This window comes from Anabrus simplex, chromosome 1 (assembly GCF_040414725.1).
Source record: "Anabrus simplex isolate iqAnaSimp1 chromosome 1, ASM4041472v1, whole genome shotgun sequence".
Classification (NCBI taxonomy): Eukaryota; Metazoa; Arthropoda; class Insecta; order Orthoptera; family Tettigoniidae; genus Anabrus; species Anabrus simplex.
In genome coordinates this window covers 1,381,837,430-1,381,855,328 of record NC_090265.1, presented here as the reverse complement: position 1 = coordinate 1,381,855,328, position 17,899 = coordinate 1,381,837,430, and the positions used below count along the sequence as shown (strand labels likewise).

The window sequence follows — 17,899 nt, the reverse complement described above, 5'->3', positions numbered from 1 at the left end:
AAGATCTGCTATGTGGAACATATTGAGGCATTTTGGATGTCCTGAACGTTACGTGGAATTTGTTTAATCTCTTCATGATGGCATGTCTGGACAGGTTCTTCATGGTCACTCAGTATCAGATTCGTTCCTAATCACTCATGGGTTGAAATAAGGCTGTGCTCACTCCTACACTCATTGCACTGTACATGGCTGCCATGCTGCAAGAATCATCTGCAAATAATTTAGGCATGGAGATTAAATTTCGTTTTGATGGAGGGCTTTTCAATCTGGCAAGACTTCGCTCACAAAGACGTACTCTGGTTACTCGGGTGACAGAACTGCAGTATGTCTATCAAACCTCATCTCCTGCTCTAACACCTGCAAAACTACAACTGCATATGATCGCTTTGGTCTTGCCATTAATGCGAAAAAAAACAAAGGTACTTTCACAACCTGTCCCATGGTTAACTCTTCCTGAGTTCAGTATCTCCACCTTAGACACAACGCTGGAGCAGGTTGATCACTTTTCATATTTTGGAAGCATCTTGTCTAAACGGTGTACCTGCAAACAAGATGTTGATAAAAGAATTGGGGTTGCTCATGCAGCATTTGGATGGTTAATGCACAAAGTCTTCATGAATAACAACCTAAAACTGCATACCAAACTCATGGTGTACATTGCTGTTGTCATTTTCATGCTTCTGTATGGTTACAAAACTTGGACACTTTATCGCCGTGATATGAAAAAACTTGATTGCTTCCACCAACAAAAAATGAGATACATCTTGAATATCAAGTGGGAGGACTATGTGACCAACACTACAGTTCTCAACAAAGTGCAGCTAAATAGCACTGAGGCAACAATCATCGCTCATCAACTGAGATGGTTAGGCCATGTTCACTGCATGAGTGATACCAGGCTTCCCCGCCAAATCCTTTTATGGTAAACTTTGCTCCAGCAATAGAGCTCATGGAGCTCCTGTTAAGCATTTTAAGGACCAGCTGAAACACATCACGAAGACAACTGGTATAAATATACAGACATGAAAAAATGTGCTCTGGACCATTCTCTGTGGTGGAACACTACATCCACCGCTGTCAACTTGTTCAAAAGAGAATGCCGCAGACATCAAGAGGCCAAGCGACAAGCAAGAAAGCTCCATCAGTTACAACCCTGCCCTCCTGCATCCATTCAGTGTGATTTGTGTGGGCGTATGTTTTATGCCAAGATCGCTCTGTTTAGTCATCGCAAACACATCCATAAACTGAGTTGAACTGCTCACTTTATGTAGGAAGAAGCTATATATACTTGGATCAAGTTACAGCCGACGAGTTTCTGTTAGACACATAAATGAACGAATGATGTAGATAGATTTAGCAGTTGGAGGAATCAGGATGAGAACTGTCTCAGTGTATTCACCACGTGAGGGTGCAGATGAGGAGGAAGTTGACAAGTTTTATGAAGCATTGAGTGACATGATTGTCAAGGTCAACAGCAAGGATAGGATAGTACTAATGGGCGATTTCAATGTGAGAGCTGGAAATAGAATTGGAGCATATGGGAAGGTGATGGGTAAATATGGTAAAGAAGCTAATAGAAATGGGAAGCATTTACTAGACTTCTGTGCTAGTATGGTGTTGTTGTTTGAGTCATCAGTCCATAGACTGGTTTGATGCAGCTCTCCATGCCACCCTATCCTGTGCTAGCCTTTTCATTTCTACGTAACTATTGCATCCTACGTCTGCTCTAATCTGCTTGTCATATTCATACCTTGGCCTACCCCTACCGTTCTTACCCCCTACACTTCCTTCAAAAACCAACTGAACAAGTCCTGGGTGTCTTAAGATGTGTCCTATCATTCTAACTCTTCTTCTCGTCAAATTTAGCCAAATAGATCTCCTCTCACCAATTCGATTCAGTATCTCTTCATTCGTGATTCGATCTATCCATCTCACCTTCAGCATTCTTCTGTAACACCACTTTCAAAAGCTTCTATTCTCTTTCTTTCTGAGCCAGTTATTGTCCATGTTTCACTTCCATACAATGCCACGCTCCACACGAACGTCTTCAAAAACATCTTTCTAATTCCGATATCAATGTTTGAAGTGAGCAAATTTCTTTTCTTAAGAAAGCTCTTCCTTGCTTGTGCTAGTCTGCATTTTATGTCCTCCTTACTTCTGCCATCGTTAGTTATTTTACTACCCAAGTAACAATATTCATCTACTTCCTTTAAGACTTCATTTCCTAATCTAATATTTCCCGCATCACCTGCCTTCGTTCGACTGCACTCCATTACTTTTGTTTTGGACTTATTTATTTTCATCTTGTACTCCTTACCCAAGACTTCATCCATACCATTCAGCAACTTCTTGAGATCTTCTGCAGTCTCAGATAAAATAACAATATCATTGGCAAATCTCAAGGTTTTGATTTCTTCTCCTTGGACTGTGGTTCCCTTTCCAAATTTCTCTTTGATTTCCCTTACTGCCTGTTCTATGTAAACATTGAAAAGAAGAGGGGACAAACTGCAGCCTTGCCTCACTCCTTTCTGGATTGCTGCTTCTTTTTCAAAGCCCTCGATTCTTATCACTGCAGACTGATTTTTATACAGATTGTAGATAATTCTTCGTTCTCGGTATCTGATCCCCATCATCTTCAGAATCATAAATAGCTTGGTCCAATCAACATTATCGAATGCCTTTTCTAGATCTACGAATGCCATGTACGTGGGCTTGTCCTTCTTGATTCGATCCTCTAAGATCAGGCGTAAAGTCAGGATTGCTTCACGTGTTCCTACATTTCTTCTGAAGCCAAATTGATCTTCTTCCAACTCAACTTCAACTCAGTATGGTATTAGCAGTTATGAATACATATGGGAGGGTAGGGGAACCACATCCATAATAGACTATATGTTAACTGACTTTGAATTCAGGAAATCTGTTAGGAATGTGTTGACTGTCCGGGGATTTGATTTGGATCACTATATGATCTGTAGTGTACTAAGTGTTTCTAGGCCTAGGCTAGATAAAGTAAAATCTGTTTGCAGATGAATAAGGGTTTAGACAAAAAATACATGGATATGATTAGTGAAAATTCCAAACAATGGACGGTAAGCAGGGTCAGGATATAGAAAGAGAATGGGTGGGATACACGGATGCTGTAGTAAAAATCAGCAAGGGAATGCTGAGGAACAACTACTGTGTGTAAAGATGGGAAAAAGCAGACATCGTGGTGGAATGATGAGTGAGAGCAGCTAATAAACGTAATAAGAATGCATATCAGAAATGGCTCCAAACAAGGACTGATGCAGACAGACTGATGCACATAGATTAAAGAGTGAAAGTAATAGTTGTTGAATACACTGAAGAAGTCTTGAAAAGATTTTGGTAATAACCTGTAAAGGCTAGGTCAAGCAGCAGGGAAATCTTCGCGGACAGTAATAAAGATTCCTAGAAGGAGGGAAAAAGGAAATTAATAGTGTTTTGGGTAAATCAGGTGAGCTCATGATAGATTCCAGGGAATCACTGTACAGGTGAAAGGAATATTTTGAAAATCTTCTCAACGTGAAAGGAAATCTTCCTGGTGACATGATGAATAACCGAGCTCATAGAGAGGCGGACAATGGTTTTGGTGAAATTAAGCTTGAGGAAGTGGAAAGGATAGTAGATAAACTCCATTGTCATAAAGCAGCAGAAATAGATTAGAAATGGTGAAATATAATGGGAAGGCAGGGATGAAATGGCTTCGTAGAGTAATAAGATTAGCGTGGGGTGTTTGCAAGGTACTTTCTGATTGGACAAAAGTAGTTATTGCATCTATCTATAAGCAAGGGAACAGGAAGAATTGCAACATAAAGGTATTTCACTGATCAGTATACCAGGCAAGGTATTCACCGGCATCTTGGAAGCGAGGGTGATGAATGGTTGAGAGTATCTTGGATGAAAAGCAGTATGCATTCAGACTACAGAGGGGTTGTCGGGATCAGTATGTACCAAGTAATTGAAAAATGCTATGAGAGGAATAGACAGTTATGTTTATCTTTCTAGATGTAGAGAAGGCACATGACAGGGTACCGAGGGAAAAGATGTTCACCATACTGGAGGACTATGGTATGAATTACAGATTATTAAAAGCAATCAAAGGCATTTATGATCTCACTTGGGCTGCAGTGAGAATTGATGGTAGAATGAGTTCTTCATTCAAGGTACTTACAAGGGTTAGACAAGGCAATAATCTTTCATCTTTGTTGTTCATAGTTTACATGGATCATCTACTAAAAGGTACTAAGTGGCTGGGAGGGATTCAATTAGGTGAAAATGTAGTAAGCAGTTAGTAGGTCAAACCGGACATAGTTTTAAATTCAAATATACAGAACATGTCAATGCTATAAAGTATAATCGATTTTCTCCAGTTGGCCAACATATGAAAGAATTTAAACATGGCCAAGCTTGGGTCAGGGAAGCAACTAGTGTTGGGGTAAGAAGGGAGAGGGAAGGAGGAGGAGTGGCAGGGGAGGTGTGAGGAAGGGAAGGAGGGGAAGTTAGGGAGGGTGATGCAGTGAAAGCATGTGATGTGAAAAGGTATTACACATAATATAGAAGACAGATCTATTATTTGGAATTTTAATATTTTTGAAAAATGTAATAAGAAAATCGAACAAGATTTTAGGTTTTTCGGAGATATCATTTAAGTTTAGGTTTGAATTAAAATATTGATCTAAATGAATATAGCAGTTTTCATTAACATCTAGTAAAGGACCTTTATTTAGAAATTCTAATACCTCAAGATTTTTATGTATTTCAGTAATGTTTACATTTTTAAAAAAATACTATTTGTTCGGGGCGTCGACCTATAGAGATCTTTTGCCCCTACTTGCACCACATGATATGAACCTGCATGTAATTGGAATTGCGGAAGTGTAGAGTGTTGAATGTGAGGAAAGGAACATTAAGGACGACACAAACACCCAGTCCCCAGGCCAGGGATATTAATCATTTACAATTAAAAACCCCTGACCCGGCCGTGAATCGAACCCGGGGAGGCCAGGTGACAGGCGGACGCGTTGCCCCCTACACCACGGGGCCGGACACATTTAAGCATAACGTTATTGACAATTCAACTGTTTTTATTGATCATATGACGTATAATTTTAACAAAATTAGCTAAGATTTTATTTTAAATGCCGTACCATACATCAGTGTTTTTTAATGTGTCTTGGCAATTTTAATAATATCTATTTTGTATTCTGATATATTAATGTTAATTTATTATAGCTGATGATGTCCCTTAGGGGACGAAACATGTACAAATATAATTAAATTATAAATTGTATTGAATTGGCAGGCCACTTGTTTATAATATTTAAGTTTATCTAAAATATTCACTATTTGATATATAGTCAATACAGGAATATTATTATTAGAAATGAAGCTGTTGAAGCTTGTTACATGTAAAATAGAACAGCGCACATTTCAAAAATGCCTCTTTTGATAGGCACTCACTCACTAACAAGCTTATTTTACATCGAAATCCAGGACAGATTCACATGCACCTCCTCTGCATTGAACTTGCCACACTGCTGCTGTGTCACTGATAGGAAAATCACAGTGCAGCTGGTTCTTACTGCAAATATTCATACTGTACTTGTGAAGTATATATTGCATTTATATAATTTAATTTCAGATAATTAGTAAAGATGACCATAATTGGTGGCAGGCGAGAAAAGACAATGCTGCAGGTTCAGCGGGTCTTATTCCATCACCTGAACTTCAAGAGTGGAGAACAGCTTGTATGGCTATGGAGAAAAGCAAGCAGGAACAAGGTAAGGTTCATGTTCTTCTTCTAGTCACATTTTATTTCTGTATATTGCATTAAGTTCATGATATGAATGGTATAAATGTTCAACAATAATTGAGGTGTTGATGATTTTTGTTGTGAAAATAACCTTGGATAGAAGAATACCTTGACTATCCCCCATATCCAAAACATGCTATCACAGCAAGTGAGGGTGCAATTGAGGCTTCAAGGGTATACAGCACTGAAAAAAGAAAGGCAAGGGGAAAATTTGCTACTACTGATATAGTTATAGACTATTGTCTCTTTCTACTTTTTATTGGTCTTTTCTCAGTCTAGACTGCTGACATCAAAATTCATTTAAAGAAACATAAATGTAGTCAAAATACTTCTGTACAATTATTAGAATTTTAGGTATTCCTATGAAAAGAACAAAGTTCTGGGAATTTCAAAACTCTTTTCAGCAATTTATACCTATTTAGAGTTTATAAATTTTTCTGAAACAGAACTTTTACATCCTCTTATAATAATTAGATGGGATCTGCTGTTATGTATTGGAAGTTTCAGGTGAGTTTTGAAAGAGACATTTGAAGCCACTTATTTGCAAAAATTAAACATTCATTTGCTTGCAAACATGTTTTTATTTGATTTTACTTCACCTTCATTTGAACTGTTTTGTTTTCAGGCCACATTCCACTTCTAAAATGTAATATCGTAAAATAAGGTTTCAAAAATCTCAAATATGTATATGCACTTTGCCAAAAACTCAGGTTTGCTTTTAGTCTCACATGTACTATATCCAGTGGTTCCAGCAGATCACATACCACAAGAAGTTTATATATTCTTAGAGTTTTTTGTATATACTTTTTTCATGTTGGCTCAGTTGATGAGCAACTTCATACTTTTCTCCAATGCTAGACATTGAGGAATCATTTCCAACACTAGACATTCAAGAAGGATTATTTGGCAATCCAGTTCATTGAGGTGGAAATATGAGGAACTTCAATTTAAGTTCAGATGCCTCCTAAGTGCATTCTGAACATACTCGAGAGACAACTTACTTGAGGATACTGAAATCTTAGAGTGCTGATATGGATGTGATGTTGATATGATGATGATAATTGTAATAATTATGATAACGACTAACATCTTTATTGTTGACACATTCATAACTTAGAGTAGTCATTCATTATCTGTTAAAACTCTATATTTCATGGTTTTCTAAACTTATTTTTTACACATGAAGTCTGTCCTTTAGTTGTTACTAAATGGGAATCAGTGTTAGTGTCACTGAAGTATCATAAATATGATAAATCTTGAAACAGGGTACCAATGACCTTGCTGATAAATCCTGAGAAGAACCTACAGTATATTGTTTCTTTCACAAGACGTATCCATATGGCTAAATCAACAATTATTTATAGTTTGGCCACCAATATGTTGTTGCTCACCTAGCACCACCCAGAGAGTGCATGCAAGGTAATAAGGTAAATCCTGTATATGTGAGCAACATTTATTCTATATATCTATATCTATAACCCAGGAGGTTATAATTTTCCATATAGGACATGGATATGTTTGAATCCACTTTGTATGAAACACCAAGGTTGAGCATACTTACTGCATAAATGAGGCTTCCATAGTTCACCTACCTTTGACTGCTGAGTGACATATTCAACACTAGAGCATATCATATTTGAGTGCCTTCTTTGCTCATACCAAGGACTACAGGCAGACTTAATAGATGTCCTTATTAACGTAATTCCGTGGCTTCATGATCTGAATATCCAGTTCTGACTGTTTATGATGCTTCTTATTACATGCTGATATCATCATCATAATCATCATCACCTTGCTGATAATACTGTACTGTACACACCTTCCTCATACGTAGAAGAAGAAAATATTTTATATGTATATGCAGATGATGTGGTGATTTGGGGAAAGGGAGAAAAGGAAGTACAAAGGAGACTGGACATTTGGAATGAAAATCTGAAGGAGTTTGGAATGGTAATTAGTAAAAAGAAAACTGTAGTCATGCACTGTGGAAAAGAGAAAAAGAGAAGCCAAGTGAACATAGATGGAGGACGGTTAGAGAATGTAGAACAGTTTACATACCTGGGTAGCATTATTAATGGAAGTAATGAAATCAACCCTGAAATTAATAACAGACTAAGTAAAGGTACAACATTTTATCATCAAATCAGAGAGCTTTTATGGGATGACAAAGTACCCACGAGAACGAAATTAACAGAATATAAACAGTATTTCATACCAATTGTAACATAGGACTAGAAACACTGGTAACTAATAAGTGAAAAGATAGTAAGATCCAAGCAGTAGGAATGAAATTTTTAAGAACATCGGTTAAAAAGACAAGAAGAGATAGAATTCAAAATATTAAAATCAGAGAAGAGCTGAATATAGAACTATTAGTACAGAAGATACAGAAAACAAAACTGAGATGGTTCGTACATGTAAAAAGAATAGGAAAGGAACGGGTAGCAAGAAGGGAATTGGAAAGAGAAGTTAAGGGAAAGAGACCAGTTGGAAGACCAAGAAGAAAGTGGATGGATCAGATCTGGAAGGACATTAGAGAAGCTGGATTGGATGTGGCGGAAATAATGGAGCAGGAAAAGTGGAAGAGCAGAAAGGAGTGGAGGAGGCTTGTAAACCACACCCAGGCGACTGGAGTGGGACATTGATGATGATGGATCCAGAAATGCTTTATTTCCCTGTTAGAACTCATTTTCTACAACTCTACATAGTACATTAGTCATGGAAAACACAGAGGAGTAGAAGGTACCAGCATATCACATGAAACTCTTTCTTACATGAAATGTTCAAAATGTCCTCTGTCAAAAGTGGTGCACGCATCAGTCCGACATCGGATTAAATCCCGGATACCCAATGGACTTTCTGTAATAGGATAATGTTATCTGACTAAGTAGAACTATAATGGAATAGAATATACTTAAGATCAACATTTTTTGTTAATGGTTTAATAATATATAGCAAATGTTTATCATTGTTGTCCATCCGTACCTTAAGAGAGCATTTTGTGAGATGTCTAATTCAAATTAAATCCTGAATACACTGATATGGCAGACTGAATAGATTAATACACCTAAGAACAAAATCGCGTTTTAGTAGTTTAATATATATATAGCAAATGTTTATCATTGTTATCCGTCCATATCTTAAAAAATCATCTGGTGAGATTTCTAGTTTGAATTGTTCATAGGTCATGCACATTTATAGAAGAAAAGTATCTGTAGTCCTATACTACATGCAAAGACTGCCAAAAATTTAGCTGCAGTATTAAAATGAGGAACTTCCTTTGTTATTCTGGAAATGACAACTTTCATGGAAGGTAGGCCTTTAATTTTGAATTTTTGTAAGCCTTGTTCTGAACAATAATTCCTGCTATATCTCTTTTGTACTGGTGGTATATGCTGTGGATAAAAAAATGTAAGGCAAGAGAGCAAAGGTAACCACATTTTTCTGCAAACAGTACTCTTATTATATACTGTAGCTTGAGAAATTACCTTGTATGGCCTATTTCTGTCATGTAACGCTTTTAATTCCCAATACTGCCAAAAGTTTAAGATTGGCAGAAGGGATGGTACGTGCTTACCTGCTTACCTCCATTGGGGACGTGCCTGCAAAGAGTTGCACCTCCTTGGGATGAGGGTACAAATTTTCATTAACTTGTGTGACATGTTTAATTTAAAAGTTTGGTCACATGCCCCATCTCAAAATAAATATGCTTGTGAGATATACCTGTTTGGATTACGAATTAGAGGAATCTTTCATAGAACCTTAAACATATAATACCTCAGCAATTTTGGATTGCAAAATCAATATCAGTAACTGTTTTACATGGTTTCAGTATGTTTTTTTTAGAAGATTCTGCCCCTCACTTACCAAGTTTAGCAGTCAACATATCCCATTATTTGAAACTGGTATAATGTGAAGTACTGCTATGAAGAAATTATCACCCTTTTCTCCCACTGTCATGATTGTGAAACAAAATGCACATAATACTGTACCATAAACTTTAAATTAGGACATGTCATGAGGATGCAGGATTCAAGACTTCTGAAACAACTAGTACAACACAATCTCATCTCAAAAATTACCACAACAGGATGTAAATGGATCAGAGAAGTAAGAGAGGATCTGAAGGAAATAGGCCTTACAGCAGAAGACACCATAAATAAGGTAAAATTGAATACAAAACTCAGGAATACAAACCTCCGCTTTACCCTTACATGAAACGAATCAACAACAAACATATTTTCAACCGAGGAAAGGGCATGGAGATCGGAGCATGTGAAGAAGTACTGAGAGGACCGCAAAGCCCGAACAATCCCTTCAAAGAGACCTGAATGATGGACTGACTAAACTGATCCTATGCGGTCATAAAAGAAGAAGAAGAAACTTGAATTTAAAGAAAAGAAAAAAAGCAAGTGATCATATTACTTGCCAGAAACATGCCACCATTTGCAAGCTTCAACCTTAATTTATTATAGTTTCTACTTATGTTCAGATGACTAATCTACTAATAAAAATGTCTAGTCAAATTGTGTCTTGGGGAGACAATGACAAGATAAGAGATTAATGTTAAATATAGGTAACATAAAATATGAAATATTCATCCTAATTGTCTCATCTCACTCATTATCATATATTTACATTTCTACGAGTTTTTGATGTATTCTATCCATATTTTTGAGTCACTTATTGGCTTATCTTTCATTCAATGCTACAAGTTAAGAGAGCTCAGACCATCTCTTAGTTCTGAGAGCTAGCAAAGGGTGCCAAAACTAGCTTTACTGGATGACTAAGCAATCCAAACAGTTGTTAAAACTCCCTTAACACTCCCTTCTTTAGAGAAAGTTGAGGAGAACTATGACTATTGGATTATCAATGCTGGTACTTCCCCTCTCCTGCTCTGTCATATCCCTTGAAATGCAGTGTGCAGCTATGCCACTTGCACTGCACAATGCATTCACCAACCTCCACAGGAGCAAGCAAGATACTCATACCTGTATTAAGCTATTTTTTAAGCAAGTGCCTGATAGTTATAAATGGGAATGGCTGAAATGAAAATCAAGTCTCATATGCCTAATGTTTTATGTCTGAAAATGTTCTGAGTTTCTGCAAACTACTTTTGAAACACCATTCAGGATGAAGGCAGCTGTTGAACAGTTTTCCCTTTCCAAACGTAGAGTTACTATCCTTCACTCTTGATGTCCATTATATAGTGATGATGAGATTTATAATGAACGATTGCCACACAACCATTTTAAGAGAAGCTTCTAAGTTTCAAAATTTCAGTCAGCTTCTAGCACTGGCCGGGTATTAGTGATGGGCAAATGATACCCATGTTCAAGAGGGATCAAGCCAACCCGATGTGCACTGAGGTTCAGGTCTGTTAGAAGCAGCTCGAGCAGTCACATGACTGAAGGCGGGGTCTGATTCAGGCTACAGAGCGAACATGCAGATAAGCAAACAGCTTATGAAGTGAAGCACCGCTCACACCGATGTGTGTCATATATTACTACATTCAGTCATTAACGTATATCTTGTGGGGAAGAAAGGCTGTCCATAAAATTAGAAGGGTTAGATTATGATCATATGCTAGGAAAAGGACAAGGCATGTATCCATAATATTCCCTGCAAATTAACAGAAGTATTTGCTCCCAAGGCAGTACTTGTGTATTTTATAACAACCATATGTTTGACGCAACATTTTGAATACGGTAATATTATTCTTACGTTGTCATGGTTCAGGCAGCTAAGACAGGTGTGTAGCACGGGAGGCGAGGTGCTCCCTCTGTCTTCAATGTTGACGGTTTGAATCCCCTCCTTGTGAAAGAATTATGTTTTTTGCTCTTATAGAAGAACCTGAGTAAGAAAGAATTAATATCTCATCAATCTTGTACACAAATACATGTATCAATATTATTATGCAGCAATGTTAACTATCCTTTCCATGACTCAGGATTTCAAGCTATATCCTTACCAAATTCCAGGTCAATCAGTCCAGTAGTTTACAATCCTATCTGGAACAAACAAAACAGACACTATCTCAGTTTTGGTAATAGTATAGATGACCTGCATGAACTGATGACAAATGTGTCAACAACTGAAGACAAAATATCACATTTTTAAAGTCATAACTATTCAAATATGTAACTATTTTGACACTATACAATATACTTTGTTTTCCTTTTTCTGTATTTATACAGCTCAAGCTACACATTTTAGTAGACAATTCATTATTCTGAGGAGACATTTGTAACGAATCATTGCACAAACACAAGTTCTGTCTGTCTCCAAAATACAGCTACGGGTTGAAATGATTATATGTACAAAAGACATGGAAGTAACAGTAAACATAGGATGAACCAATACTGTCCAACATAATACTCTCACATGTGCTTCTCAGTTCCTTGGGTGTTAGTAAGAGTAGGCTGCTAGGTTGTTTGAACTCTGACATCATCTTTTTGAGCAGCTCAAGCCGGGCTCAAGCACATCACTACTGGGTATCATAAAGTGATATTGTAGTAATCCAGTTGGTAATCCAGCCCTTGCCCAGTGATGTCTCCAGAGACAACCAATTCAGTATAAAATAGCTGCTCCTTTTTTTCCATTCTTTAGTCTGAACCATCTCATTATCTTTATAGCAGCTTCTAGTTTTCAGTACAGTTCACCACCATTCTTTCCTTATCCTCCACTAATGAAGTCTGCAGCCAAAAACTTTGGATGCGATCGTTTTCTTTTATGAGTAGGCTTTTATGGTAGGTCACTGCTTCAAATCTCTTTCCTATGCATGTTTAAATAGTGAAATTTATATAATTTACTATAGTTTCTACATCCGTTCAGAAGACTAATCTACTAATAAAAATGTCTATCAAATTGCATCTTAGGGAAACAAGGACAAGATTAAGAGATTAATGTTAAATGTAGGTAACATAAAATATGAAATATCCATTCTACTCGTCTCACCCCACCCATTTACATATTGATTTACACCTCTAAGAGTTTTTCGTGTATCCTATCAATATTTTTGAGTCACTTATTGGCTCAGCTTTTCTTCAAAACTACAGGAATATTACTTTACATTTTGCATTTTAACCATTACCGGTAATATTTATATGATCAAAGGTAAAACCAAATACATATAGCTGCACATGGTATTGTAATTAATGCAGTAGCTTCCTGCCCAGTTGGTCTCAATTCAGTATTTGTCTGTGGCTTAAGACAGAAGAGTTGGGCTCAAGAGAACAGTAGAGAAGTGAAGTGGGTTAAAATCTCTCTCCATGTAATCTTAGAATTGATTTTCCATTGTTTCTGCATGTTAACTCCCAGTGAATATTGGGAGATTAATCTAACCTACAGACTATGGCTGCTTCCTTCCTAATCCCAGATCCAGTTAATTACAAATACACAATGTAGGTACTCATGCTAATCATACACGATCCCATTCACACCAAGTTCATAGTGCTGTTGACCATGATGTACCTACTAAGCTGCATAGAACAGAACTGGAGGAAAATGGATACATTCCTTTCTGAATCCAAGTAATGAAATTACTGAAGTTATATAATCCATAGGCTCAAACTAAGAGAACCATCTGTGCATGACTGTGCTATATAAATATAACTTTGGTAATGAATAATAGAATGTCTTTACATTAGACATTATAAGAAAAATTATCAACATATAGGCACAAACTTATCTTTTTCTATAGCTACAAATATTGTTTGGTTCTTAATGATTATCATTATGTTAAGTAAAAGTACCAGTATGTCAGATTCTTGAAGATTATATGAGTTCAAAAGAATTAAGCTAATGCTTTACCATGAGAAGTTTAATTTGGTGCTGTTCTTGGATACCATAATTATCTGCAGATGAAATCATAGTCATATATTTTATAATTTGTCTTCTTTGCTTTTTCCAAATGAAATTGTTTATAACATCATGAATGAGGCTACTTTCCATCATTTGAAAGTACAGTATATAAAAGGATTAAATATTGGATTATATATAAAGATGATATTTTAAATGAGACTGAATAAAGTAATGAAGGAAATCAAAGTGGTTACTTTATCATTTATGAGCACTTGTCTAGTATCTTTACCATCAATTAAATTCATAATTCAGAACAAATAATAAAAATACTTTTTATTTCAAAGTTGCATCAGTTAGACTTATCTTACAAGAAGTTTTGTTGGAGGTTTGTTTGAAGTTTCAGACTTTAAATATGGTTTATAGGGATTGTTTAAGAGTTCAGAGTATTTAATATTTTAGTACTTACAATATTCAGTGGAAAAATACAGTATCATAAATATCTCTCACAGTACTTTTCTCATTAGCATACTGCCACTTCTCATTTCCTGTGGGTGTTCTTTATAACTGAATGTGCTTTTGTTAAAGTGGTTTCTTAATGGATATTATCTTCCTGTTCTCTCTTTCTTTCTCCTTTTCCGTGTGTCCTTGTCTATGTAGTGTGTAGTCACTTAGAATAAGGATTGCCAACATTTTGACTACTTCAGTTTTTTGACAGAAGATGATAATACTAGGGTAAATCCTCTCTGAAATGTATTACAAGTCAGATGCTTCATGGGAAGTAAATTTAAGATTGTGAATTGAGCTCCTGATTTTTGTTTATTTCTTCCTATATTTCTCACTCTATGATTCATTTCTTTCATGCAAATATTAAATGAACTCTGTCAATTGACCATTTCAGAATTAAACCTGCATAACATCATAAGCACAGAGTAATTTGAATTCACTATATAGCCATGAAGGTCCTTAGAGGAGTGGAAGGTAAAGTCTTCCACTATTCCTAACCTCGACAATAAAAGGGATAGAGTTGTTAGCCTTTGCTCCCAGGAATTAACCTGCAACTCATTTTTGGTGTAGACTGAGTGAACCTCAAGGTTATGTGCCACTATATGGTAAAGAATTCTTACTACTTTCCATATTAGGTATGGTTCTTCAAACTCAGTAAATTAATTAATTCTACAAACATTTATTTCTACAGTCATTTCACATCTAGCTTCTTTCAAAACTGCCTAAAATGACTGTAGAATTGCAGATGAACTATGCTTAGGTCTCAGGCTTAAATTAAGCGTACATATATAGCTTTCCATCTGCCAAAATGCAAACTGTGAAGTTTTGACATGTACGTCTACAGTTTTGGAACTGTAGGCTACTTGGACAAGTGAGTGTTACAAAAGTATGAAATTTTGAAAATAAAAATATTTCCTAGACAGCACATGTGACAACAGTGTTCAATACCTCATTATAAAGAGGAGGGACCATTGTTCCCAGCAACAAGAGTCTGACTTTAGTATAACATCATCGGGTGATCCATTAGCGTCACTATCTTGAAGTACTAAAATTGCTGTACTACATAGCCAACATTTAGTAAGTTATAGCTCTGGGCTCAGATGTGGTAGGTGTGAGGTGTCATTTGATTTGTCTCAGTGAGGTCTACAAGTGTAAAGAAAATACAAAACAAATAGAGAATATTCGAGAAAATTGTGGTGCAAGGAAGTGCAAAAAAAGAAACTAACAAAATGTCACAGCATATGGACAATAAATGGCTTCAAAATGATCGAAATTGCATTTGAGAGGATGAAATGGCCTGTCAGAATTCTGAAAAGTCCAGAATCACTAATGCTGTGCATCAAAAGACTTTTTATTTTATTTGCTTCACATCACACCGACACAGACAGGTCCCATGATGACGATGGGATAAGAATAGGAGTGGGAAGGAAGAGGCTGTGGCCTTAATTAAGGTACAGCACCAGCATTTTCCTGGAGTGAAAAATGGGAAACCATGGAGAACCATTTTCAGGGCTGGCGACAGTAGGGTTCGAACCCACTATCTCCCAAATGCAAGTTCACAGCTGTGCAACCCTAACCACACGGTCAACTTGCTCGTTCAAAAATAAAAAGGCTTATCAAGAGCGTCTGAAATTTAAGGTGGTATAGCTTCTGGTGGCAAGTTCTGCGCTAGTGGAGCTCCAGCCGAGCACATTTTATGTCCCAGAGGTGGAAAATGATTTGGAACTCATGAACATGGATACTGATCACCCTGATGATTATTAAGGGGCTTCAGAGCATGCTTTGAAGCTCCCATAACTCTGTGTGGCACAAATATAGATTTAACTTTTGCCTGTAATACTGACATAAATTTCTTTCCATATTTATGTTACTTCTCATATCATAGACCCTTTGTGTACTGACTTTGTTTTGAAAATGTATGGATTTGTTTAGAATTAAGATACAAAATGACGATAATGAAATTTCAAATTCATACTGACTATATATGTCATTTTGAAAATCTCTATCATGCAGTAAGTATTCTGCATTGAAGTTTGTGCCTGTTACACCGACACAGCCCTGTTGTTTTTATGTTTTGTTTCACTATAGATTTTCTTTATCACCAGCTAAGTAACCTTCTTGAGGAAGAAGTTTCCTTTGGGAGGGGTCTCAGATATCCATCATAATAAATAACAGAAGAATATACCTTGTATTACCAGTTACCCTTTTTTATATCAAAATATTTCAATATGCTTGAAACAGTTGATCTCCCTCTCTGTTTCATTCAGAAAATGTTGAAATAGTTGGCAGTCCTTACTAGAAATGATTTGTGTTCCGGTCTGTTGTATTTCTCGTTGTTGGTATGCTGTAGATGGGGACACAGATGGAGGATGCACTTCTCACAAAGACGGATGTGATGGCACAACAGGTATGGGGCATGCTGTTCCCCTTCCTCAAAGCCTGAAATCTGAATTGCATTGCTATTGAATGTTAATGTTGTTTCTGTTGTTTATCAAGAAGAAAAGTTTTATTTTGCATTTTATACCTAGGTAGAGGTTTATAATCAAGTCAACTGAATTAACTGATGTTTAAATTTCTAGTTTCTAATGGTTATGCATTTGTTTGAAAAGAGTCTTTGATAATCTTCTAACCAGAAACCTATTAATGAATTATTAGAGGATACAAAAAGGTACTGGAGAGCCAGCTTTATTACTATGGAACTTCAGCACCCCATATCTTTAACTCTGTCTTTTGCAACTATGCATATTTTTAACATTCTTTTTCTTTTTGTTTCTTTTATTGCAGTTGCCCATGTGCATGCTTTTGTTAGCACGTCAGTTATTTGGTACTTCTTTCATGCAAAACTTCATGGAAAACCATTCATTTGTCATTTTTTTAGTTTTGATTCTCGTAAAGATACATAAAAATGACATTTTTTCTGGAGTAGATAAAGTATATGCTTCAAGAATTTCTTCATTTTGCATTATTTCACTTTATTTTGCAGTTTTATGGTTATATTGATATCTAGTTTTCAGTAGGCTCTGATCCATATTTAGTTGTTCTGAAAGCTCATGTGAAAAACATATCTCACTACAAGTTAGTTTTATCATTCGTAAAGCAAATAGCATTATTAGTTTTATCATTTTTAAGTTCTTCCAGTAAAGTACTTCTATTGTAGTGACTATAGAATGGTCAGCAGACAAGAAATAATCTGAATTAGATGCCAGTATCTTTATAGATGATGGTAAAAATTAAATAACGTTCATAAAAATCAATAGTTTAACTTCAGTCAAAGATAAACTCTGTGCATATATATATGTATGTATAAGTATGGGAGTATTGTAAAAAAAAAGTATGAAAAATACAAAAAATTGAATAAGGAGAATTGAGAAAGAAGACACTAGATATATGGGATGTTTGCATCTTCTGCATTTTGTGTGAGGTAAGCCTCTGTGTTTTATCCATCTGTGTTTACCCTGTGTGTTGACTGATGAAAAAGGAAAAAAAAAATAGTTAGCCTATATGAATGTTTGTTCCCCTGCTGAATTAAATTATGTAACACCCCCTTGAAGTAGAAATCTAATAAACATAATCTTCTTTGTGTGCACAACTTTTATTTTTCTCCAGATAGATAAATCTGTAGGAACTGCTTCTTTGTTACGATCAAGTGGATGGTGGTGGTACTTTTTGTTTAAAGAGGCAAAGATTATCAGCTCCTTGTAACATAAATTGAAGGGGACATGGGAGTAGTTCAGACTTGTCAAGAATGAGAGAGTGTGT

The 17,899-nt window shown here is 36.1% G+C and overlaps 1 protein-coding gene across 1 annotated transcript in view; it reads left to right on the top strand.

The window, feature by feature from the left end:
• Positions 1-17,899, top strand: part of LOC137497032 (peripheral plasma membrane protein CASK-like) — a 439,399-nt gene that overhangs the window by 304,841 nt on the left and 116,659 nt on the right. The window contains exons 6-7 of the mRNA XM_068225518.1: positions 5,663-5,801; positions 16,491-16,547. Of these exons, the coding sequence (XP_068081619.1) occupies positions 5,663-5,801; positions 16,491-16,547 (196 nt within the window). The remainder of the gene's footprint in view (positions 1-5,662; positions 5,802-16,490; positions 16,548-17,899) is intronic.